At 37.7% G+C, this 27,331-nt stretch overlaps 1 protein-coding gene across 2 annotated transcripts in view; it reads left to right on the forward strand.

Annotated features, from left to right (window-relative positions):
* The window catches only part of SCUBE1 (signal peptide, CUB domain and EGF like domain containing 1), a 213,261-nt gene that overhangs the window by 16,417 nt on the left and 169,513 nt on the right, over positions 1–27,331 (forward strand). For both annotated transcript variants that reach the window (XM_032204498.1, XM_032204508.1), the window contains exon 3: positions 14,058–14,186. In XM_032204498.1, the coding sequence (XP_032060389.1) occupies positions 14,058–14,186 (129 nt within the window). The remainder of the gene's footprint in view (positions 1–14,057; positions 14,187–27,331) is intronic.

Here is a 27,331-nt window from a genome sequence, read left to right on the forward strand (position 1 = left end):
GTAGTAATTTGAAAACATGTTGCTGTCTTTATTTGTTTATTTTAAAAATTTTCTAGGGTTACAAATCACAAAAATAACATGTGAATTAATATAAATATTGGCTTCCTGCATTTCCTTATCCTCAATAAATGCTTGTCAGTCACAAATTAGATGGTGTACTAGGAATATAATTGCAGTCTCTAACAATGCATTGTATAATTCATTCACTTTAATATTTAAATTTTTGTTCAGACAGTTGATTATGGGTTTTACATTGCACCCCTACAGGAGGCCTAAATTGAAGTAAAATAAAGTTATATTAATTTAAAAAATTATTGAAAAGTATTCCGTACTTAATTGTACTTTAAATTTAACCATGACAGGTGATTTTTAAGCTGCAATATTCTCATTCAATCATGAAATTCAGTCTCCCATTTCATTTATTTATTCTCTAATTTAAAATGCAATCCAACTTGTCCAGTACAAGTTGCTTTTAATTCCAGTAACTGTGAGTTGTCTGCTTGCATTACACTAAATGTAAATTCAGCTGTTTACACTAAACCTGCTAGACATTTACTTGCATTTAAGTATCTTTGAACAAAAGTCACTTTTGCCAGCTATGGAGATGGACAGACCTTCCTGAATGTCAGTTTCCTTTGCTTAGTTGTCAGACCTTCAGAAAACCTTTTAAGCTTTCATCATATTTTTTCCTTACTGTGTAGTTGTATGTTCTGTGCTGACAGAGCATACAAAGATTGTTAATTTATATCTGTTAGAAGAAAAATAAAATCAGGGCTCTTTACAGTGGGTTCAAATAACTCCAGTTATTTACCCATGCCACACACCATGTGTATTTATGTTTCAATATCTTGAATGTGTAAGATGGCCAAGCAGAGTTGGACTAAGGATCTGTCTAGGTTGATGTGAAGTCTCTGACAACAGTCAACAGTGGACACTTAGGGTAGACTATAAAAAACTGAACATGGAAGAATGATATAACCATTATCTGCACCTAGTGATTTGGAGACTTCTAGAGCCAGAAATTTAATCCAAATCATTGGGTTTAATGTCATTTTCAGAATAGAAATGGAAAATGAGTATGTTTGCTGCAACACAGAACACAGTTGGTAGATAGGTGTTTAGCCATGCTCTGTATGCTGGAAAAGAATTGCATACGAACAGGTAGTCATATACACCTGCCTCTTGTGAGCCTCCTACCTACAGTTGTTTACTACAAGTGTTACATCACCTGTCTCTACATGATGATGGCCAAACCCTACAAAACAAGTTATTCATTTTTCAGCTTGGCAAATAATATCTTCAGAATGACTGGCCTTCCTGCTTTTCTGAAAATGAGACTTCATTAAGAAGAGTCTTAAGTCAGTTGTGGAAAACAAACAGGTCCTTTAAAAAGTTTGATCTGGACCTTTAATCTAACTTTAAATGGTTACATTGTTAAACCAGGAGCCATTGATAAACACCTAAAACCCCTTTAATTTTGAGCCTTTTACTGGGGGTAAAGTCCTCTATTAATCATGGGTGAGTTAACTGTTTAGGCCTGGTGCCCTGTTTTCAATGAATAACTAAGAATGTTATAATGTGTTCTCTTGCGGACTTTTGTTTATATGTCTTAGAAATGCTATGAACATACACCAGACATAGCTTTTAAAAATTATTATCTAGAAAGATGGGAAGGGGAAAAGAGGAGCATGGAAAACTCATCAAGAACATTTCAAAAAGTGACTTTTCTAGTTTCTAGTTTTATACAGAGTCTAGTTTTATATAAGCTGTCCAATTTAAAAAAGAAAAACAAACAAAACAAACAAAAAAACACCAGCTGTTTACTGGGTTGTTAAACAAGTGTTTAGTTAAGAGATTGCTACGTTTTGCTTATCTGTTCATAATAAAAGAGCATTGCTGTAAAAGGCCTTCCATGATAAATAATCTAAATCAGTATTTGGGATAAGTTTACAGGACACAAACAATATTTGTATAAACTTACCCAATTTTATGGCTCTGCTACTGGGGAAGAAGGCAGTACAATTAGTTTGCCGTAATGTGGTCAGTCAAATGCATGGTACTGTTTGAATACTATACAGAAGTTGTAGTTATTCTTTGGTTCTTTTACCTAACATCCTCCCAAAAGTAACAAACAAATATAATTATATAAAATTACAAAAGGAAAATTTACAGACTATAAATACAAACTGTTTCATTATTTTTTTACACTGGATAGCCTTAACAGCACTAGAAGCCCTGGGTACTCTCTAGTACGGATATTTGAACAGTGGAGCAAAATATTTAATTTCTTGGCAGAGCTAGTTATTGCATCTGTTTGCTCTATCTTTCTTTCTTGTCCAAACATCAGATGCAAGCACAGTTTATAATTGAAAATATTTGATGATTCACAGGTCAACAATGGTGTTTTTCACAGTTGAACTTTAAATTTCATCCTTACCACTTTTCCTGGATTTTCCTCACTGTGAAATATGTGTTTGTACAGCCTGCCCTGGCCTTGCCTAATCCTCACCCCTGTGTCTCAGGCAAAGGGGAGTGTGTAGCTTCATTAGTTCCTTTTCAGAGAGCCCCTGCTCTCACTTACTTCTGTACTGGCCAGTGAGTCTAGGGAATGTTTTGATGAGCCTATAAAGGGTAATGATGGAAAGAGCTGATGGGTTCCATGCTGGTGGTCACAGTGTGCATATCTGTGTCTCTGCTTAACGATGGTTACACATCCACAGGTTAAAAAAACAAAAGTTGTTTACTGTAGGTTTTCAGATTTTCTCTATTATTATTTGCCTCTGGTTATAAATAGAGCTTTGGCTCACAAGATCTACTTCTGTATCACTTTTTAGAAGACTAAGGACAGCTTACATAAATGATGTTTATATTTTTGTTAATAAAATTTTAGAACTGTCAGAAATTACATTAATGTAATATTCTAATATTCTTTTGAAAATAAAACCCTTTTGCATTGACCATCATCATCATCCAGGGTTTCCTGTTGTTACTGGCCAGGGCCATATTCCCAAATAAAGAAAAAAAAATAAAAGGAAATTTTTGGTCTGTACCTAAGCAATGCTACACTGCGGGCACTTTACATATTGTGAATATAGAATTGTTGTTATGAAGCTCAGGGGGTGCACTAGTATTCTGAGCTCTGCAGCAAAATTTCCGAATGTTTTGGCATCCTGGAAATAATTTTTGATTGTACAGTCTCAAATCCACTGACTTCTGATTCCAGTAGCTCCTACAGCTGTTTCAGACAGTGCTGTGTGCTCACATTTAGGGTATTATTTATATTATCATATATTTAATAAGATTTAACTTGATGAAAGTTGAGATTCTGAGGCACTGTTGTGTGACAACTTGAACTGGTCATCACAGAAAGAAAAAGTGACTTGATTGTATTCAACTCCTGGATAATAACAAAATCTGTAGCCTAGTAACATTATTACCTTCTATGAAGTGCATAAAGTTGAAGGGTGCTAGACAAAAATGAGTGAAGCAAATACATAACCTCATAGAGAAGACAATTCTTATAGTTGTAGTGGCATCTCAGAAAATTTTACTCAATTTGTTTCCTTGCAGGACTCAGCATCTTTAAGAACTTTAAAAAAAAAACAAAACTAAACAAAACAAAAAAAAACACTCTTCTGAAAGCATAAATTATATACAGATTTTGCATCTGTATCTAGGCTAGAGCATTCAAATATTTTTTAGACAGGCTTACACTCAGTGTGCACCATAGAAAATAGAAGGAAAACTGGAAATTTCCTGTACCATCTCCTCATAAGAACAGTGGAATATAAAATGATTTGATTTGGAAGTTAGTCAACGTGCAGGTATTAATGTACTACTCTTGCTAAATTACTTTAGGGTCTTAAATTTCAACAAGGTATGTGGGATTTCTGTTTCATTGAGTTTAATGAATGAGCCATACTGTTGTTTGCAGTATGTCCTATGTTACAGCTGTTTTACTATCATGTGGACCTTCCTAGTCCAGATAAACAGTTCTGCAGTTAGAAAAACTATTTGTGGTAAAAATTATGACTCTGAAACAAAGAAGGATCTATGCCTTAATCATCTAAGTTGTCCTCCAGTCAGCTACTTTTTAATAGGGAAAGTGTTACTGTCTTCACACTTGTGAAGGCCTTAGAGTGGCAGCCTCTACAGAGTGCTCTTTGCAAACTAAAATTCTGGGAGGCCTTCTATATTCATAAAGGATGTTGTTGAGGAAATATTTGGATTTGTCTGCATTTGGGACAGATGAGAAAATAATATGCAGATTTAATTTGTTGGGTTTCATAACTATTAGGTCCAGCGTTATAAGAGGACATGAATGGGACCCTTATGTATCACATTAGAAGTAGCTATCGGACTTCTTCTAATGTTGAAATGAAGTGCAGCACTGAACAGGTCATTTGAGTGTGTACAGTGACTCTCTCACAGCAGCTTCATGGTGTGTGCAATAAGAGTTGCTCTGCTTATAGATAGATTAGTAGTATGGTATATACACATGGAAGTTCTTTTGTAAGCCTGGTATATTTCAAGTCTGATACACATCCCATATGAAATAGGGAGTTTGATCAAATAATACAGGATGACAGAAAGCCCTATACTCTAAAAATTCTACATGATGTAAAGTACATTGTATTTCCTAATTGGTTAACCAGTGCGACAGAACAGATCTCAGCTAGGAGTCTGCACTAGCCCAAAGGATACTGCTAAAGCATCTACGGAAAAAATCATTTGAAAAGGAAACCCTGCTGTCAGAAGACTTGACTTTGCTATTAAATGATTGGCAAATCTGCTGGAACACATAAAAAGCTCCTCAAGACTGTTAAACTGCTGAAAATCACTACAGGATAGCTCCTCAAAGCTCTTTTGGCCTTATCTGTCTCAATCTGAAGCTGAAGTAGTGTTAATCTGCCAGGGAAGCATGAAGCATGAGCTGTATGGTATTGAGAAGTCTTCCATTTTACACTATAATGTGATCTGCTGCATACTCTGAAATAAGCAAGGAGGAATAGCTACCTTCTGTTCTTTGACATGAAGGTTCTTGGGCAATAAGTTAATGTTTGTTCACTGACTGGTAGTAAGAGAATTTAGTTCAAAATTGAGGCTTGGTATTGTTTCCTTTTGTCGATGGACAGGAATTTAAGAATGAAATGCAAAGGAAGGTTGGAGGTAAAGAATTGGCAAATGAGGAAGATGTGCAGAAGGGTTGGAAAAACATAAGTGAATGATGTCAGTGTGAATCAGGGACTTTAACACTTTTAAACATCCTCCTCAAAGTTTTTAGATGCATATTTCAATTTGAAGGTCTAGGAATAAGCTCCTGCTGTGATTTACCGAAACCATGCTTGTTAGGATGTATGCACACCAGTTGTGGCAGTAAGGCACACAAAAATATTCTCCCATTAGATCTCCAAGAACTTGCAGGATTAGATGTGGAAGCAAACATTCCTCATGATATTAAAAGAGGGAATTGTGGTGGAAATGTCTGTGATTTAGAAGTGGTGGGGAAAATGCTGTCAAATGTCATGTTTCACATTCATAACAGCTTGTGAACAGGAAATCTCTCTGTTTGAGCTTGTCAGGCATGGCAGCCACTAAATAAAGACAGACTCTAAAATGTTATGTGCTCTGCAGGTATCCATCTTTATTTGAGTATCTCACTTGCAGTTCAAAGAACTTGTAGTGAATCTGTTTAAATATCAGTTAGGAAAAATGTGAAACCACAATAAATTATAATCGAGAGCTCAAGATGCCTGGTGCAGGATAGCATCTTTTTTTCTTTTTTTTTTTTAATCTGGTAAAATGCTATATTAAGTATGAATGGAGCTTCAGTGGTCCCAAATCAGTTCCCATTGTGCTGATTAGAATGGCATAGAGATAATACTGAGTTATAAATTTACATAATGTACAAATGTATATAATAAGTTTTCTATTCATATTCTATTTAATGGAAGACTTTTTTCCATAAGTGACTGTAGCCATCCAAAGACTTTAGACCCACAGAAGTAATTCATGGCAAAAAGTGCTCTATAAACCTAATATTAATGCAGTAGGAAGACTTATCAATTAAACAGTCAAAAACTCTGCACAGTCCTAAATGAAGAATGTTCCATGTTATTTATTCAATCTCCTCTTTGTTCCTGCTTCTGGAGTGTTAAATGTATCACCAAAAAAGGTATTTATCTGGCCAGCAAATGACATCAAGTGCATGCAAAATCTCAGCATTAAGTTTGGTGTTGTGGGTTTTTTGTTTATTTGCTCTTGTTTTGTTTTTAAAGTAATTTTGAATCCTCTGTACTTCAATGATAACTTTCCTTTGGTAAAGTACGTGTACACTGAAGCAGTAATACCTGCACCAAAGTGCAGATAAGAATCAAAGGGGAGATTCTTCTCTCTGCTCTCATTTAGAAGAGTATATCAAATCTGATGCCCAGAGGCAAAGTTACAGTATTAAAATGCCCAGTTATTAAAAACTTTCTTTTGACTCTGAACTAGGAGTCAATTTTTTGAGGGAAAGGAGGGAAGTGCATAAGAAAGAGATGGGAAAACTGAAAAAAGTAAAGTGAATTTAAGAAAAATATAAGGAAGGGGAGTTTCCAGAGACTGTATTTCTTATCAATGAATAAAGAATGTGATAGTCATTCACTGTCAAATGTAAATGTAAAATATAACCATGCAGCTACTGCAGAAAGTTTGGATTTTCAGTCTGCAGCCTTGTTCCATTTAATATGTGATCTGAGTCAGTGGAACTCTATTTACAGCACTGGGTACACAACCGTGTCTAGCTACCAGAAGCTTCGGATGTGACTCTTTAATTTTCCTGTTGTATGCTGAATTATATTTGAAGAACATTAAGTAAACCTTACAAAACAGTAACTGCTAAACACACCTATTTTTCTACAGCTGATAAATTCAGAAGTTCATATACTCAATTGCCTCCTTAGAGAAGGCTTGTGAGATGCAGTTAGTGCATCTCCTCCTCAAGAAGGGAAGGTGACTCTTGTAAGGTCATCCTCATTCTTTGCGATTTCTAACAACTTTTAACAATAAGGAGATAATTATTGTTAGAGAAGAACATAATAATAATAATAATAATAATAAAAAAAAAAAAAAAAAAAAACAGAAAATAAGAAAGTCCCACCTTACTGACAATGATTAATGGCTTGATATCTACTCTTCAAGTGCATCCTAAATGTTTTAAATTTGAGGCTGTTTGCATTTTAAAAATCTTTTTAACTATGTGGCTATACCCGTGCATAATTTGGTTTGGATTCATTTTTTTCCCCCTCTTTTGGACAGGGACTTTAACAAGATGCAAAGTATGATTAATTTTATGCTCAGCCTTCCCATAATAAGAGGAAGCAAATAAAACTGCAACAGAGTACTTGATGTTTTCTGGGAAACCGTATGAGATGTCTTCCAGAAGAACACCCCAACAATGCCACAGATTGCATCCAAATTATCTCCATTAAGTTGACATGACATTTTCATTTTACTGCTGTTTTAATATATATATATATATACACATATATATATATAATATATTAAATAAAAATAATAAATATATTAAATAAAAAATAATAAATACATTAAATAAATATATATAATATAAAATTGAGTTTTTTTTTTTTTCTTCTTCAGGGATGTACTAACATGGAAAACACTGGAAGAACAAGTAGAAGGGCACTTGAGGGATTTAAACTGCAAGAAACCCTCATACTAAACAACCTATTGTACCTGTTCTACTCTTTTCTTTCCCCACTGAGAAACCTCAGACTGTATTTTCTGGTTTTACCCCATCCCCATCCTGCTCACCCTTCACTTTGGCTTTCGGAGTAGTCCTAATGGCTATCAAATTTTACAGTTTTCTTGGGCACAGACGTCTTGAAAATATCATGACAACCTGAAAGCCATAAAAACTGCAGTGTGTTCCTCTTTGATTCATTAGATCGTAATGTTCCCCAGGTCACAACATCTAAATAAAAAAGATGTTAGCATTTTTGAGTATTTAAAATACATATATATCAGAAGGAGCCAGATTTGTTTCCGGATGTGACAAATGATAAATTTGAACTCTTGCAAATGTTAAGAGCAGAACACTGAAAGGTTTCAAGTAATTTTGAACATGTGGAAATTTGCTGATGCGGAACTCCTTGAGAATCTTATTATTTTAGTTGTTTTGTTCTGGTTGCATGCTTTCCAAAGAGAGCTGAACCTCCAGCAAATTTGGGCTGCACTTAACCAAAACAGTCTTGAACTTCTGTGAGCTTTTTTTCTGGCCTTTAGGTCTAGAGATGGTTCTCTTTTTAAGGAAAGTACGACTCAATATGGGAAATACAAATAGCTTACATAATTCAGGTTATCCAGGGTGTGTGTTACTCCTGAAAGTATATTTAATGTAGAATCTGCTAAAGAAACAGAGTATATATAAATGTTCCCATGTGAGAATAATGTGGTTTTATTGTTTTTAATGACTAGATTTGGGGACTGCAAAAGCCATGAAAATATATCAGACGTTGATCTGATTATGATCCAGGACTTTATTTGTATTCTTGTCAGTTTGCATATTACAGCATTCTCCTCAAGAAACTGGCTGCTCTTGGCTTGGACTGGCGCACGCTTCGTTGGGTTAGAAACTGGCTGGATAGCCAGGCCCAAAGAGTCGTCGTAAATGGAGTCAAATCCAGTTGGAGGCTGGTTACTAGTGGCGTTCCCCAGGGCTTAGTGCTGGGCCGGTCCTCTTTAATATCTTTATCGATGATCTGGATGAGGACATTGAGTGCACCCTCAGTAAGTTTGCAGATGACAGCAAGTTAGGTGCATGTGTCGATCTGCTTGAGGGTAGGAAGGCTCTGCAGGAAGATCTGGATAGGCTGCACTGATGGGCTGAGGTCAACTGTATGAAGTTCAATAAGGCCAAGTGCCCGGTCCTCCACCTGGCGCGCAATAACCCCAAGCAGAGCTACAAGCTGGGAGATGAGTGGTAGGAAAGATGCCAGGCAGAGAAGGACCTGGGAATATTGGTGGATAGTTGGCTGAATATGAGCCAGCAGTGTGCTCAGGTGGCCAAGAAGGCCAGCAGCATCCTGGCTTGCATAAGAAGCAGTGTGACCAGCAGGCCTAGGGAAGTGATCGTCCCCCTGTACTCAGCTCTGGTGAGGCCGCACCTCGAGTACTGTGTTCAGTTTTGGGCCCCTCACTACAAGTAGGACATCGAGGTGCTCGAGTGAGTCCAGAGAAGGGTGACGAAGCTGGTGAGGGGCCTGGAGAACAAGTCCTACAAGGAGCGGCTGAGGGAGCTGGGCTTGTTCAGCCTGGAGAAGAGGAGGCTCAGGGGCGACCTTATCGCTCTGTACAAGTACCTCAAAGGAGGCTGTAGTGAGGTGGGGGTTGGTCTATTCTCCCACGTGCCTGGTGACAGGACGAGGGGGAATGGGCTTAAGTTGAGCCAGGGGAGTTTTAGATTGGATATTAGGAAGAACTTCTTTACCGAAAGGGTTGTTAGACATTGGAACAGGCTGCCTAGGGAAGTGGTGGAGTCACCATCCCTGGAAGTCTTTAAAAGATGTTTAGATGTAGAGCTTAGTGATATGGTTTAGTGGGGACTGTTAGCGTTAGGTCGGAGGTTGGACTCGATGATCTTGAGGTCTCTTCCAACCAAGAAATTCTGTGATTCTGTGATACTACATTTCTGCCTACTTCCTTAAAAGTAAAGTAACAGTGTTGATGCTACACTGCTTCTTATTCTGAATTTGTTAGTGGGAACAAGAAATTTAATTGCTGATCTTGTCTCTGGTATCTCTTTACCATACATCCCAGAAAAAATGTTGAAAAATGTTGTCCTGAACAAAGTCCATGCCAAAAATGCCTCTTGACTTTTGTAGGGTTGCAGTTTCACCCCAGGGCATTTCACCTTTAGATATTACAAAGTCACGTCTTTCCCAATCATATGAAAAAAAAGCTATGTTCACACTGTAGCTTTATTCTTAATTGTTTAAGAACTGGAAGGTAGTATGGTGCTTTTTTTTTTTTTAATGAAGATGCTGCATTAGTTCTGGGAGGAACAGTGACCAAACTCAGTAATGAATCAGTAAAAAAATTTTTAAGGCCTTTTAAGAGAGAAGCCATAAAAGTGCAAAATGTTACCACATGGAAATAAGCGTTCCAGCATTTCGCAGTGTTCTTTGCTGCATACCAGTTCTGGAGAAGCAGGCAATATGCATAAAACTGCTGATAATACACCATTCTGCAAGTGGTATGCTTTGTCTTCTGTAGGTGAAACAAGGGCTAGTAGCAACTTCTCATGGAACATGAAGGTAAAAACATGGTTCCTTTGGCAAGTCTTCAAAGGCAATGTTATTTAACGTCTCCATAATGCCCCTTGGCAGTGTTTTGTTTAAAGCAGCTAGATTAATAGATAAAGATGAAAACAGAAATATCTTTTTCTTTAGATACCAAAAAAATACAGAGATTTGTCCATTGAAGTACAGTTACAAAGAATTTAATATTTATTTTTCTAGCTGTTTTATAGATCCAACTGCTTTAGGAAATACCCTACATCTGTGTAATATACCTGTATGCTTAGTTTTGTTCATGGCTCTTCGGTTTAGAAGACATTGATGAGGGCAGACAACTTCCTTTGGCTATTTATTTTAAAATGTCCAAGCACATAAATTATTCCTTTCAAAGTCAATTATAATTTGTGTTTACTAAATTAACTCCAGATTTTCCTTTACATTAGTAATCTAGAAGAAGTTTCAAATGAACCCATGTTTTACCCAATCCTACTCCTATTTTGAAGTTCTGCTGCATGGTGAATGTTGGGATTTATGTCCTTGATAGATGCCAAGATAAAGGTTGTTACAATGCATGCTTCCCAATTTTCTATAGAAATCTGTGCAATTCAACACTAAAAGCTGAATTTGGCTCATTAACTTTCAGGGCTCAGCCGTTCTTCCTCTTGCATGTTAATGGCCATAAGGCATCTTTGACAGTTCAGCTGTGACACTGATCCAAAATGTGTCAACTCCACACAGAGGTTTCCTTTGATTTCAGTGGCCTTGCCCACAATGATCTGTAGCTGTGCTGACAAATACATTTTCTTGTATGTACTGTAAGGATTTTTGGACATTTGAGGATGTGATGAGTGGCAACTGGTTTCATGAAGACTGGGAATGGATTTTGCTGGAGGTAGATTTTTTACTTTCCTAGGATAATGTCTCTGCAGCCTTCTGCTTGGAAAAGATGGTTAGTGCACAGCAAATTTCATGATACCAGGCTGAAACTGTTTAGACAAAATGGGAACAAGCATTTCTTCAGTCTGTTTTACAGTTTGTTTTGTATTTTGGATGTTAATTATTACGTAGTGATGTCTTCTACTCTGCTGAAATCAGAAAGCTGGAAGCAGAAGAGATAAGCTCTTATTTTATTTTGAACATTTCTTAGTCAAGTTGTATATGCTGCTGGAAGATCGGCTTCTCTGGAGGCTTATAAATCACAGTGGCTTTGTGAGACTTCTGAGAGTGCTATCCCATTGTTGCAGAATACAGAAATAAAACAAATATCTGGTCTGCTGAGAGTCTCAGCGGTAATAATGAAAGAAGTCAGTTTGTATAAGATGGATACAGGTTCTGCCAGACTAAAGAGAATTAGGTCATGTAAAAAAGAAAACTTCAGATTCTCTTCCTATGACTCGAATACAGTGATTGCAAATTACAGCACTTCCTCACGTTATCAAATGCTAAGATTTTCTCAGATAACTGTCTAGAATTTTAAAAAGTTATTGGATGCTTATATAATAATTAGACTTGTACTTTATGTACCCTTTAAGTAACACGCTGATGGAGAAGGACAATAGCATTGTATGACATTGCTGCATTCCCTAGGGCTGCTGAAAAAGAGTTCCAGGTTGTAACAAAAAGATTCACCTCTGTTTTCCAGAAGAATGTACACTATAGCATACAAGCTTCTTTCATCTTGTGAGACAGATGAACCTGTACAGTTAGTTGTACCCCCAAGTAAGCAAGTTTCTTTTTATCTTTTTTTTTTTTTTTTTTTTCTCCCAATAATGTTATCTTTTAAAACAAGCAGTGGATTTTCAAGATTTCCCAAACCAGTTCCAGAAAGGGATGATCAGAACTTAGCTCACTGGCAACTGAAAACGTGGTTGTACATATCCAGCTCTGGCCTTGGGAGTTGCTGTCTTATTTAAATGCAGTAAGCATAAATAAGTTCTTAGAAGACTGTATCATTATCATTTATCATTGTAATTTCTGTACACAACAGATCTGAGGCCCTGGAGCTTGAGAGACCAGTAGGTGAGGATGAGGTAGGAAGTCTACCCAGGAGGATGCCTAGGGCGAGGAAGTCGACTCCATGCCTCAGGACTGCCTCTACCAAGACAGAAAGAAGGGTGTTTTAGGTGACTCCCTTCTCAGTGGAACAGAAGGCCCTATTTGTCAGCCTGACCCTACCCATAGGGAAGTCTGCTGCCTCCCTGAGGCCAGGGTCAGGGACATTGCCAGAAAGCTTCCCAACCTGGTTCGCCCCTCTGGCTATTATCCTCTTTTAATAGTCCAGGCTGGCAGTGATGACACTGAAGAGAGAAGCCTGAGGGCTATCAAACGGGACTTAAGGGGACTGGAACGATTAGTGGATGGAGTGGGAATACAGGTGGTGTTTTTGTCTATGCCTATGGTGGCAGGGAGGAGTACAGGGAGGGCATGGAAAGCCCACCTGATATACATGTGGCTCAGAGGTTAGTGCCAACAGAGAATTTGTTTGTTTGTTTGTCTGTTTTTTATAATGGGGTGCTTTACTCAGCACCCAGCCTGATGGCTGCAGACGGGTCCCAATCTCTAAGGGGAAAACGGATCCTAGGCCAGGAGCTGGTGGGGCTCATTGAGAGGGCTTTCAACTAGGTAAGAAGGGGAAAGGGCTGAAACGAGGCTTGTTAGAGCTGTACCAAGGGGAACAATGGCAAAGCTGGGAGAGAAGGCAATGGCCCAACTGAAGAGCATCTACACACAGCACACAGCATGGATAACAAACAGGAGGAGCTAGAAGCCATTGTGCGGCAGGCAGGCTACGACTTGGTTGCCATCACGGAAACATGGTGGGACCACTCATGACTGGAGTGCTGCAATGTCTGGCTATAGGCTCTTCAGAAGGGACAGGCAGCACAGAAGGGGTGGTGGTGTGGCTCTCTATATCAGAGAGTGTTTTGATGTTGTGGAACTTGAAGCTGGGGATGATAAGGTTGAGTCCCTATGGATTAGGATCGGCGGGAAGGCCAACAAGGCAAGTATCCTCGTGGGGGTCTGTTATAGACCTCCAGACCAGGATGAGGAGACGGATGAGGAGTTCTACAGGCAGCTGACAGAAGCTGCGAAATCGTCAGCGCTTGTTCTTGTGGGGGACTTCCCAGATATATCCTGGAAGCATAACACAGCCCAGAGAAAGTAATCTAGGAGGTTTTTGGGGAAAGGGAAAGAGACGGACAAAACTGCATTGTGTTATCAAGAGCAACTTCACAGAGCTCAGCAGACTGTGACAGCTATTTCAGAAATGGTGCCTTTCAAGATTCATTGCACATAAAAACAGCTTTATGTGTTATCAGGAATATATCAAGTCATCCTTGTGCAGAGAAGACTTTCTGGTCATACTTTTATCTATTACACTGTATTAATAGTATGGTTTAACTCATTGTCTGCTTGATTATTTTAAACAGAAAATGAAAAGTATGTTTTAAATATAAAATAATAACAAAATCACTTAAAATTTTTCTAAAAATATATAATTGTTTCCTGTGGTGATACTAAAGTTAATTTGGGAAGGAGTGTTCTAGGTATAAGCTTGCTGAATTTCAGTCTCTTATGATCCTCATATAATCTACCTGTAATTCCCTGAGCCATCTATTGGATGGAGTATGCAATATAAGTATATAGAATGATTAGGAGAATGCATATATTCAAAGATCATGCTTGGCTGGAGAATTCTCCTGTATTCATAGGATTCTCTATTTACAAAAACTTCTTTATCCTCCTTTTGTGTTTTAGATATTGATGAGTGTGAAAATGACTTCTACAATGGGGGCTGCGTCCATGAGTGCATCAACATTCCAGGCAACTACAGATGTACCTGCTACGATGGGTTCATGTTAGCTCATGATGGCCACAACTGTCTTGGTAAGTAGTGAGTGCTGGCAAAGAAGTTTAATTTCATGACTGTGGTAAGAAAGCCTGATGTACTGGCAGCATTTTGTCAGCTCATACATGTTTACGATGAAGGCCTGATCCAGATCTACAGCTATTTCAGACAGTTCTGTGTGCTCACATTTAGGGTATTATTTATATTATAAATTTAATAAGATTTAACTTGATGAAAGTTGAGATTCTGAGGCACTGTTGTGTGACAACTTGAACTGGTCATCACAGAAAGAAAAAGTGACTTGATTGTATTCAACTCCTGGATAATAACAAAATCTGTAGCCTAGTAAAATTATTACCTTTTATGAAGTGCATAAAGTTGCACTGAGTAAGTTGAAGTGTTTCTATTGACTCCAGTGTGGTTTAGACCAGACCATTAAGGTTGGCACTCATCATCTTAACATACTCTAATCAGTTTGTCCATATCTAACATAAGAGGTCAGGGTTGTTTTTTTGTTTCCATTTCAGCAAGGCTTGTGCTGGATGTTTGGACTTCTTTTTTAAGAAAAGTAATCTGCCCTAAAACACAGACATATTTTGCCTATTTTCTTTTTGAAGAAAAGTAATCTGCCCTAAAACACATACATATTTTGCCTATTTCTTCCAAGTTTTGTAATTCCAGTCATAAGTTTAAAGTTTTCCCTCCCCCTTTTCCCCCTTTTTAGGGTAAAAGGATTCCAGAACGTGCTGTATGAACAGGTTACTGTATGTTAAAAGTGCAGCTGTAATGAAGGAATACTTGGACAATAAAACAAGGCAGAAGAACAGTTATCAATAATAGATGTTTACAAAGGAAATGGGCACAGTCCACTAACTCTACAAAAACTGGTTCAGAGCACGATCTTAGTTGTATTGGCAGTCTTAGGATTTGGGGATCTGTGATTTTGATTTATGTCCATTGCCCTGTTTTAAATAGGCGGGCTTTATCCTGTATACTGAAAACAAAGTTTGTGTTTTATGTTTTAATTTCATCACACCAATTACCTGGAAACAAATTTGACTGGTACATCCAGTTTCCCCTACCAGTTGACTTGATAGTCATTCTAGCTAAGTCACAGCGCATAGGACTTGTATTGTCTTTCTCAACATTCCAAATATAATTGCAACAACTGCTGTTTGATGCATTACCAGATTCATTTCAAATTGATGTGCATTATACAGTTGTGAGGAATGTTTTAGCAATTTGTGTCAATAGAGAGCTTGAAGGGAAATGTATTTGTAGGCTTTTCCTTGAAGTTTCTGATATCTGGGGGGTTTCAGAATAACTGCTAGCTATTATGACTATTGCATGAGACACTATGCAAGTCTCTGATATCTGGCCAGGAGATTAAGGAGAAGGGGAAAGCTGAAGGACGGCTAAAAGACAAAGCTTGCAGGGAATGCTGTGCAAGCCTCTGACATACAGCCAAGATGGACAAACGAGAAGGCCAAAAAAAAAACAAAAAACCAACTGAGAGGAAGACTATGAGCCTTCAGCATGAGAGACCCTCAGAGGGACCACCAGAGACTGATACGCATGCTCCAGTAGGAGGGTTTGAATTCTGGAAACTAATTATAATAACCCTGTTTCTTTTAGAAGTAGTAATGAATATCTATTAGTCTAGGAGCATAAAAATCAGCATCTTGATGTAACGTGTGTGCGTCTTGGTGGAGCAGAGACTCCCGGCACACCCAGCGCTGTTTGCTTACCTCTATTCCTTTAATAAATTGTAAACTTTGATTATAATCCTATTTTGGGACTTAGCCATTTATAACAGTGAAGAAAAGGGATATTTCATCTGTGTCATGCAACATCTTTACTTTGGTAAAGCTGAGGTTCTTTGCAAGAAAAAACAAAAAATCAGGTACTGAGTGAGAAATCATAACACCAGCCTGCACTCACTGAAGCTATAGAGCAACTAGAATTTCTGAGCAGGGTTCTGGTTAGCTTTTCAGTAGATGTATTTCCTACTTGGTTCATTTTCAAACTGAGTATGAGTTCAGAAGGTTTATGCATCCTGACCATTGATAGGTTTTAGACTCAAACTTCCAAATTTCATTTATCATAGAACAGACTAAATAGATTTATTTGCCTCAACCTGAGGTGCTCAAATGATTAATTGTGCAAGTGGTATTTCTTAAACAAAGAGCAGCCAGCTATTAATTTGAAAATGAAAGAAAAACTGGTTATGCTATTGTTCACGAATATCTCTTAATTGAACAGAACCCAATCAAATATTTCAGCTACCTGGGATTCTAATAAATGTGCAAGTATGTTGTTTCAAACAGCTTGCTATTATCAGCTTTGTTTCCAAGTGATTCCTATAGAAGTAGGGCAATGTATATTTGCAATTATGAACAGGAAAAGGGAGGGACGTGATAGAAAATGAACCCTTCAGGAAATCTGTGGGATTATCTTCGACCCATGCTGTCTCTGTTGTTGCTCTCTGATCATGAAATATACAGGTTTACGGAGATAGGTTTCTAATTTTCTTTTCGTAGATTTCAATGCAGATGGTTTTGGCAGAAAAAGCCTAAAATAATATAAGCCACTGTGTTTAACAGGTGGCTCTGGTTCCAAGTATTGTTCCAAAGCTTGCCAAGAGATCTTACAGGTTTGTCAGAATCAGTGTCTGTCCGTATTCATGTTTCTTTGAGATGGCATTTTGTATTACTTCCAAAATGTTAGGAACCATGTTCCCTCCAGAAGAGATGCAGTGAACAGACAATGAATGGGAATGATAGGAAAGGGCTTGCTGTCCCATCGTGTAACTTTAGGACACTAAAAGAGGTCACAATTGCCTTTTAATTTTGGGACCAGACTGGGGAAGTTTGTTCCTCAAATGCAAATTGAATATTCACAACAAACAAATGGTCTTTGATATGGACTTGTGCAAAGCATTTGACATTGTCCCACATGATATCCTTGTCTCCAAATTGGAGAGACGTGGATTTGATGGATGGACTACTCAGTGGATAAGGAACTGGCTGAGTGGTTGTCCTGAAAGAGTTGTAGTCAACATCTCGATGTCCAAGTGGAGACCAGTGGCAAGCGGTGTTCCTCAGGGAATAGAGACCGGTACTATTTAACGTGTCAGCAATATCAATGGTGTGATTGAGCACATCCTTTGCCAGTTTGTGGATGACACCAAGCTGAGAGGCGTGGTTGATACACTGGAGGGAAGGGATGATACACCCGAGGGACTGTGACAGGATTGAGAGGTGGCCTGTGCAAACAAGATGTAGTTCAACAAGGCCAAGTGCAGGGGACCTGCACCTAAGTCAAGGCAATACCAAACAATGAGTGGATAGAGAGCAGCCCTACAGAGAAGGACTTGGAGATATTGGTGGATGAAAAGCTTGTCATGACCCAGTAATGCATGCCTGCAGCCTGGAAAGCCAACCATACCCTTGGGTGCATGAAGAGCAGTGTGCCCAGCAGGGAGAGGGAAGTAATTCTTCCTATCTGCTCTGCCCTCATGAGATCCCACCTGGAGCACTGCATTCAGCTCTGGGGCCCCCAGCACAAGAAAGACACAGACCTGTTGGAGTGAGTTCAGAGGAGGGCCACGAGGATAATCAGAGAGTTGGAGCACCTCTCCTGTGAAGAAAGGCTGAGGGAGCTGTGATTGTTCAGCCTAGACAAGAGAAGGCTATGGGGAAACCTTACAGCAGCTTTCCAGTACCTAAAGGGTGCCTAGAGGAATGCTGGGGATGGACACTTTGTCAGGGGGTATAGTGATAGGAGAAGGAGTCCTATCACTTAAACTGAAAGAGGGTATATTGAAATTAGATATTAGAAATAAATTCTTTACTCTGAGGGTTGTGATGCACTGGCACAGGCTGCCCAGAGAAGCTGTGGATGCCCCATCCCTGAAGTGTTCAAGGCCAGGCTGGATGGGGCTTTGAGCAAGCTGATCTGGGGGGAGACGTCCCTGCCCATGGCAGGGGTGTTGGAACCAGATGGTCTTTAAGGTCCTTTCTACCCCAAACCATGCCCCCAAAATATTATACTCCTAAGTGGCATGTAATGTTTGATCAGCAAGCTGAAATTGAGTCTGTAAACAAATTAAGTAGATTAAGTGGGTACTTAACATTGGGTATTCTTGCATTGATTTGTCATTTCCGTTTATACAAGAATTATATGTATTTTGTAATATATGAATTTATGTAAGAGCCTGTAAGCTTCGCTTTAGGTTGATTTTGAAAACCCTGATTGAACTAACTTCTCATACAGCAACACAGATGTGTATATGCTTAGATGGAAGTAGATTTTCTGGGTCTGAACCAAGATCAGACTACACTGTACCTACTTCTTCCCCGTATTTTGGTCTTGCAGACATTACTGTTGGGATCTGTTCTGTCAGCACACAGGGAGCCAGACAACGAGAATTCTTAGGGGGCAATTTGATCGCCTGAACATAGGTGTCTTGTGCCATTTAAAACACCCTGGAGCTGGCAGATGTGACATGGGATCTACTGCTGTAGATCTGGAGTGTGAGCTGGTGGCCAGATGGGATAATATAAGGAACCTAAAATGGTGTCAGTCTCCTATTTAGACAGCTGAATTGCTCTTTCAGTGACCTAGGCTGCATTTCTCACACACAAATCACCAGAAATCTTTGTCTAGTGATTTAAGATAGAAGGCCTAGGGATGGGAGCTAATAATAGTTTGATGATAGTCCTGCAGGCCACCTAGGAACCTCTAGAAAACAGATTGTAATGGAGAAGACTTGTGTCAGGATTTTGACTTCAGTCTGTGCAAAATCTTAAACCATCTCTTCTTGACAGTGTTTACATTTCTTTTTAAACCATCATTGGATGTCTTGCTAGTAACGTCAATATAGCAAGATAATTACAGTCTTTATAAATAACAAACTTGAAATATTCACAAGTAGTTATATCAACTGTGGCTGACAGGTTAAGTATTTTTTCCTGCGTTCTTGTTTCAACATTTCTGTCTTTCTTTCTAATGAACCAAAATTTCTTGTTTATTTATTTGTTGGGAGGAGGTGTTTGGTTAAGATTTCATGGCTCAAATTTGTACTGGAAAATGTCCAAAACCATCCTCAGGGGAACCTGACTCATTCTCTATTTGTCATTTTTATTGAGGAATTTCTCAAATATAACATGAAATGACACCACAGGGAATTTGAACTATGATGAGATCCTTGTCTGGCTAGAAATAATTTATTTTAGCACTGTAATCACATGGAATAGCAGTAGTTCTTTCTGAAAATCGCTCTAAATTCTGCTCTGTGGATGCAAGACTAATATTTGGTCTCATGCAATGGGTTTTCTTTATCCTTCGTTTGCAACTGGTCGTGAAACATGTTTTCCTCTCTCATATATGAAATGCCAGTCTGTTTTTTTTTAGCAAGCAATTCGCTCACTGGTCCAGATGTTCTTTCCTGTTTGATCACTTTTTCTCCATGATCTTACTGATAAATCGATTTTTCCTTCTTTGTCTTTCACGTGTTGAGCCATTGAGGCAGGCTATCAATTTCTATTCTTTTTTGCCTTTAGAAGAGTTTATGGCTTAACTGATCATCATTCCTATTACTACAGAACACTTTAGCCATCTTGTTTGTAGTAAATCAGTTTCTATTCTCAGTTAACTGGTAAAATCTGAATCTATACTACAAAGAATCAATGGGTAACACGCCTTTTAAACTAGTTATTCAATATACATTCCCTCCTCTGATTCAGCATGACGCTTACAGGTGTTCCTGATTTGCCCCCCCCCCCCCCCCTTTTTTTTTTTTTTGATGCTTCTTTGATGTAATATTAAGAAAGAAAACTGGAGTTTTACATTTATCTAAGTGTATTACTGAATTGAGGCCTCTGGAAACTGGGCATTCTTGTACTCTGTCTGCATATCCTGTTGGAAGCTTTCAGTCAGACTGAGAGCAGAATTGTTCCTTGACAGCAGATGTGCTAGAAGAGGTAGACTGAGATTGGTGTTAAAAGCTGGGTGTTGCACAAAGTAGATATGCTATTGATAGGGATGCTATAGGGAAGGCTAGCAAACATGTCTTCCTTTTCATTGAGAATTTCAAGGGAGCTTTGTTTTGTTGCCAATATAGAGGCTCTAAGATGTAGTTAGGAGGAGAAGATAAAATTTACTGTGTGTGGTGTTTTTTTTTTTTGTTTTTGTTTGCTTTTAAGCTATTGAGATAGGAATTGTCGTATGGAAAAAAACTCTACTCCTTAAGCAGTGATTAGGCTTCAGCTGTTGGAGGACTGTTCAGTGTGAGGCATTGCATTTGGAAGATGCCAGAAGAGAGCAATGAGACTAATGAATGTTGTAGATAAGATGGCTAATGCCAAAAGAATCAAATAAAAGGTTTAATTCTCTTGCATGGAAGAGAAGATGGAAAAGAAGTTACAATAGTCATCAAGTCCAGAAAAGGTTGCTGCAAAGAATTGCAGTTTTACTGATTAGCCTTTATAGCCCTGCTGAATTGAATGAGGTAGAGCAATAGTGTTTGGTTACTGCAGTTGCAGAATTCAAAAAGTTGCAATTGTGTGCTCCACTTGGATATTCAGAAAAAAACACTGAATTATTTTGCCTAAAGGATTCTTGTTGTGGAGTACTGTTGTCTTAGATTCATCTCTCCCCTACTGTATAAAAATATTAGCTTCCTGGGAGAGTATTATATTCTGTTTAGGTCTGAAGCATTGCTTAACACTAATAAACCTAGGGATTTACTCAGGAAAAACTTGATAGACACCTCAGTGAAAGCAGTTCTTACTGATATACCTGAGCAAGTCTTAAGTTATTCAGCATCTGGAAATAGAAAGTAGAAGAGTGCCATATTTATGGCACTAATCTATGTATCTAAATTTATGTATGGCACTAATCTATGTATCTATATTTATGGCACTAATCTATGTATCTAAATTTATGGCACTAAATCTATGTATCTAAATTTCCTTGCCAAAGGGCTTACGTGTCAGCTAATACTCGACTATTTGAGGCTTTCTGGAATTCAGCCATCTCTAATCAGACTTTCAAAAAATGGGGGGAAAGAAGTGTGAAAGAAAAACACGTCAAAGCAAAAAGTGATTGCCATTGATACAAGAACCATGTGATACTTCCTCCAAATTCTTCTCTTTTGTCTTTTTTACCTGGAGGCAGAGTTTTGTATACATGTAGTTGGGGAATTCTTCCTAAAAAATAAATAAATAAATTGTCACAACTCATTGTTTTCTGTCTGTTTGTCAAACCAAATCTGTGTTTGAAAAATGGTAAAGGATTAACAGATTAAAGGATTGAATTGCATGGAGTGATAATTTTATTTCCATATCTAGTCAGATATGAATATAAATAGATATGAAGTGAAGTGAAGCTCTCTGTTTTTTGGAGGTTTTTGATTTTTTATTTTCTCAGCTCTTGCTTCAGATTGTCCCTTTTTAATAGGGAGTTTGCATTGTTTTTGTTTTTGTTTTTTGAAAAAGTACCTCTCTCTTCCAGGTTGCACTCATCTTAACTGGACAAAAAATTTATCATTATCTATTTAGAGATGCATTTCTTTTATTTATAGGTTTTTCCATGGTATTAATTGCTGTTACATGGGAACATATGTGAGCACCTTGCAAATACTAATAGATTTGTCTTCACCGAATCCTGTAAGAAAAAGAATTATAATTTTAATAGTTTTTTATAGATGAGGAACTAAGGCGAAGTGACTTCTTGATCTTCACACAGGATTTCTGCAACATAGTCAGGAATAGAATCCCTACTTTTATGAAACCTTGCTTATACACTCCTATTTCAAATATTCTGTGTAACTTTGATTTCTCTTGTTTACAGGAAAGTAACAGAATCACTAAATTTGGACACCAATAGTATGATATCTCAGTTAATTGTCTTGTATGTCATACTTCTGGAAATAACTACAATAATTGATTTTGGTGGTCCAATAAAGGCATATTGTTCTTCAGCAGTTGATCCTGTGTCTGTGATTCAGATGAGTCCTAGGAAGCAGAGTGAAATTATGATATATGAAAATAAAGCCAGGAAAATTTATGAACATTTTTATGAAAATAAAGTCAGGATTGCAAGTTCTAGTGTTCGTCATAGATTCCACAGAGCCCTATTCAAGAGTTGAATGTTCAGTGTGGTAGACAAGCACAGTGACTTCAGTACCAAAAAGTAAATGGCAAAATCCTGGTTATGTCCCCAGTCTTGAAGGTGTGCATTGGGCAACAGGTCTGATTTTTCAGCCTAGAAAAATGGCCTTCAGTGTATTGTTTGCCTGTTCTCCGATGTTTTTTTGCCTTTCTTGAAAAAGTAACTGTCACATGGAGTTCCTTGCAGGAAAAGAGAGGTAGTGCTTTCCCTGGAGCAACTGAACCTGCTCTGAGAGTGGTACCAGTCTACCAGCTTTGGAAGGTGGGGCAGAGCAACAACACAGCAAGGCATTTAGGAGCCTGCAGCTGAAGGAGAAGCTTCAGAGACAAACCAGGAACAGATTGGATGTCCTTGAAGTAACATCTGCCTGTTATAAAATGGTTGTTGGGATCCCAAGTCAGTATGAAAACTAGGCTCATGTTTAAAATGACACAATTTATTTTCTTCTGAGGTATGAAGTTAGGATCTAGACCCAGGTTCTTGTCTTGCTGTGCGCCTTTAAGATCTGTTGGCTTACATTGAGAGAGAAGGGATTTCAATCCTGACATGCAAGCTTAATTCCTGACTGGGTAGTAGTAGTCCACAGTCTGACTCAGATTACAAAAAGAACGTTAGTATGTATGCATGTGTATGTATACCTCATTGTACCATTCATGAATGTACCTTTTCAATGAATGTTCCAGTTTTTCTTTCAAAAACAAGCAACAACAACAAACCAACAACACAACAGTTAGAACCTGAAATCTATGTATTTCTACCCCTGGATTTGTCTGAATGTGTACACAGGTACAGGGGTTTATAACCTAATTTGCCTGTCAACATGAAGTGGGAGGAAAGTTGCAAGTGTATGTGAAATCGCTTCTAAAACTCCCAAATGCAAAATGTCAAATGGTGGTACATAACTGGTTTAGGATTGCATAATCACTAGTATGATTAAAGGGACCAGTGCCTTCCTTTTAATACGGCTTTATTTTTCTTCATTTCCAGACAGCTGTGTGTAGTGTGTTGCTTGCTTGAGCTCCAAATGAATCCTTTATTACTTATGTTTATTTTTCTCTGTTTCCCAACAGTTAAAATAGTTTTTTTTTTTGTTTTAATTTGAACATTTTAAAAATAAAACTAAACAACTTTGGGAAGTTTTTGTTTCATTTTGCTTTTTAGTTTCATAAATACTTTAAAGAGAAGCTGAGACGTAGTCCATTTTCTTGACTGTCTTCCAGTTTTCCTTGCCCTTATTTCATAATTCCAGGAGACTATTAGATGAGCCTGCTATTGTCCTGCTCCAGCACCATCAGCAGGGCCTAATATTATCAATCAGATAATATTATCACTCTCTTACAGATCTTAAACACCTTTGCAGACAGAGGAGGGTTGAATAAACCTGATAGCCTTCTCTTCATAATTCTTCAGTTTTTCTGTTGTTTTGTTTTCTGAGAAAGTTATTAATCTAAATCTTGAAACTCATTTCCATTGGTTCCAGTGAGAGATTTTCTTGAGCAGAACTTTATGACTCAGCAGTTATTTTATGTGTTAAGAGAAGGAAGTCAGACTCCCGAATCACGGCTCAGTGGTTGAGTAATGGGGAGATCTGTTCTAAATTTGAGGGGCCCAGGCACAAGATAGGAATGGCTCTCTGTATAATATAGCATAGTGAAACAGGCATAGTATAACAGGCATAGTGAAAAGTGTTGAAATGCAAGTTTTAACAGTAGAAATGTGTGTGTGTTTTAAACCTTTATGTATTCTCTACTTCTGCAAATGATGTCTGGTAGTGATTGTGTCTTTGTGATTGCTTTATGATATGTCTCTTTGGGAAACTATATTGTATTACTGTTTTCAAATCTTACATCAGTCTGTATGTTAGATGAATGATAACAGCTCTGATTCATCACAGCAATTCTAAGTATTTAGTATTTGTGGTACAGGAGCATGCATCAGACTTTATAACATGTACTGCTGTTCTGCAGACTGAAGAGTAGATGCTGAGCAAATATGAATAGCTAGGATGATAAGTAGATGTTCCATAGGCAACTCTGTATTAGATTTTTACATACAATTTCTGTACATACATGTTTACTTCTATTATTTGGTTGCCTGCATGTTGTGAGAGTCTGGATAGTGTAAGTGGTAGCACAGTCCTAGAAACAAATTATATGTCTCTTTTGAAGTGGGATTATAAGTAATATACTAGTTATAATGTTCTCCCCCCTGTAGATATCAGATTTAGCTTTATGGCACCTGTTAACTAGAAATTTTCAAACTGAGCAATTTCACAGAATCACAGAATTTCTAGGTTGGAAGAGACCTCAAGATCATCGAGTCCAACCAATTTCAGCCTCCTCTCATGATGATCCTGTGATAGATGGATGAGAATTATTGTCACTGTGTTTGCAATGCGAATTCGAAAAACATTTAACTACCATTACTTCAAATGTCCTGGGCTGAGGCTCAGCTAGAGGAGTGTAAACATCTGCATATAAGACATCTATCTGTACTCACTTTGAAGTCATTAGAGAGAAATAGGTATTTTGGGTGTGTGATCCTCAGACCATAAGGTGTGTGTTTTCTGTAGCTCTGATGAACTGCTCCCTTTTTTTTCCCACAGATGTAGTTCCATAGAATTCAGTTAACTAACACCTTTGAAAATAGGATTTTTGCTCTAGGAAGTCTGAAAACTGGAGACTAATTTTGAAAATGCATCCAGGTTCACTCTGTAAATCCAATAAAAATAAGGAATTTTCATTGTGACTAATGGAAAGGCCTCTAATATCCAGCTTTCTCTGAAACTAGGACCTGAACACACTGCTTTTGTTATAAAACTCTGCTTTTTTAAATTCTGTATCTGAACATTTCCCCTCAGAATTATTCTGATGTTTGATCACCTGACATTAATCTTTTGTGTTCAAATGACATATAACTTTATCTACATGTTAATTTGCTCTGTGTTTGCTTTCTTAAACCAATGCGATCTAAGAAGTACTGAAACAAGAGAGTATATAAATCAGCGTAGGCCTGAAGTTTTTTGTTAGTTATAGGGAAATAATCAAAAGTGTAGAATAAACCTTGGTTGCTGTCAACTGTGAACTATGATTCTCAGACTGTCATAATAAATTGAGAAACCAGGAGCTATGTGACAGCTTCATCAATCTCAGTCTCTTGTTTCTTCAAGTCTTCTTGTTATCTGAGCCTTTTTTTTTTTTTTTTTAATACTTACTCCCTGGAGCCTCCTCTAATATTAGTCCTGCGACTAATAAGTCACAGTAAAGATTTCTCTGCATGGAACACACAGAAAAATAAAGAATAATCCTCTTAGAGTGTGTAGTTATTAAGTATAAGTTAAATTGTATATGGATGCTCTTCTTTGATCTAACATGGCTGTAGGTGGCTGTGTCTTAGTTCATCAAAGTCACAGTTTTATTCTGGATTGTTCATCTTTACTGTTTTATGTTGTTTGTATTAGCTTCATATCTTTTGTTAATTCATCTCAACTTTCTTAAAAATATAAAAGTTCTAAGCCAGGACGGCCTATGTTGATGTATACCTTGAGATAAATTCTATAAAATATACTAAAATTAACCAGAAGTTTGGGATCCAAGTTGTGTGTAGATCTTACTTAAAGCAGGAGAGACCATGTTTTCACCTGAAGGTGTAGGATTTCAGCCTATAATGTATGCATTAGTCCTAGAAATTACGTATAACCAGTGAAAACACTCAATGCATATGGATTACAGGAAAAAAAAAAAAAAAAAAAAAAAAAAAAAAAAAAAAAAAAAAAACACAGACAAAGCAGAGAGCAGCAAAATTCTCTGGTGTCTGATTCCAAATATAGTCACTGTCATTATACTGTGCTCTAGAATGCAATCAATTCTTGGTAGTGTTCATTTATGATAAGCAGCATGATTTAAACAGTTGAGAAATTAGCCATTGAAAATAATAGCTGCTGCATAATTGCTTGCTGTATTAGAAAAATTTAGACAAATTAGAACAATTTTTTAGACAAAATTATTTTCCAGTAGACTTGAGCATGAGTTGAAAGGTTGGCAGTGAACTTCCTTGTTAGGTAGATTCCAGAGTCTCAGCTTTCTGTAATGCCTGCTTTTGCTGTCTGATAATTTCCATGAATTTCTGTGTTTTAACATTATCCTTTTGACTTTAGTGTACAATGTGCAAACTTAAAAGTTTGGATAAGTCCACAAGACAAGATTCTTTTTTACTGCTTACATTAGCTTTTGCAGGCTTTGGTCCAGATCCTTCTTGAGTATTTCAAAATGCTCCTTATGTACATGTTGCTTAGAGTAATTATGTCAGAGCGCAATAAGTAGTTTTGGATAAAAGAGGGGCAAGAATGAACATGAACTAGCAACTTTTAGTTTGTCTGTATGAAGCCTGTAACTAACAAATAATAGTAATAGTGATTAATTAAAGCATTAACTAAAATGTCATTGGGCATACTTTATGAGAATAATCGTTCAGAGAATTTGGAGGGTTTAGCAAAAATGTATTGTTAAGGGGCCTTATAAGGTATGGAAATAAATGTTTGGAAATAATTGGTATGCACTTCTTAACTAAAACTGGAGCAGACATGAGTTATTGTGCCATAGGAACAGAAATGAGAGTCAGGGCAAAGCTTTTCTATTCTATCTTTACAAAAGAAAATATTAACTGAAGAGAAAGTTGCTACAGCCGTAAGTGTTGGACTGTAGTATAACCTCCTCAGCAGAGTGATTATACCTTAGTTGAATCTCCACCCTCATGCAGCCCCACCTGGAGTACTGCATCCAGTTTTGGGGCTCCCAGCACAAGAAGAGACATGGACCTGATAGAGTAGGTCCAGAGGAGTCCACGAGAATGATCAAGGGGCTAGAGCACCTCTCCTGTGAAGAAAGGCTGAGGGAGTTGGGGTTGTTCAGCCTGGAGAAGAGAAAGCTTCAGGGAGAACTTTTAGCAGCCTTCCAGTACCTAAAGGGTTCCTAGAGGAAACCTGGAGAGGGACTCTTTGTCAAGGGGT

Source organism: Aythya fuligula, chromosome 1, assembly GCF_009819795.1.
Source record: "Aythya fuligula isolate bAytFul2 chromosome 1, bAytFul2.pri, whole genome shotgun sequence".
In the NCBI taxonomy this organism is placed as follows: domain Eukaryota; kingdom Metazoa; phylum Chordata; class Aves; order Anseriformes; family Anatidae; genus Aythya; species Aythya fuligula.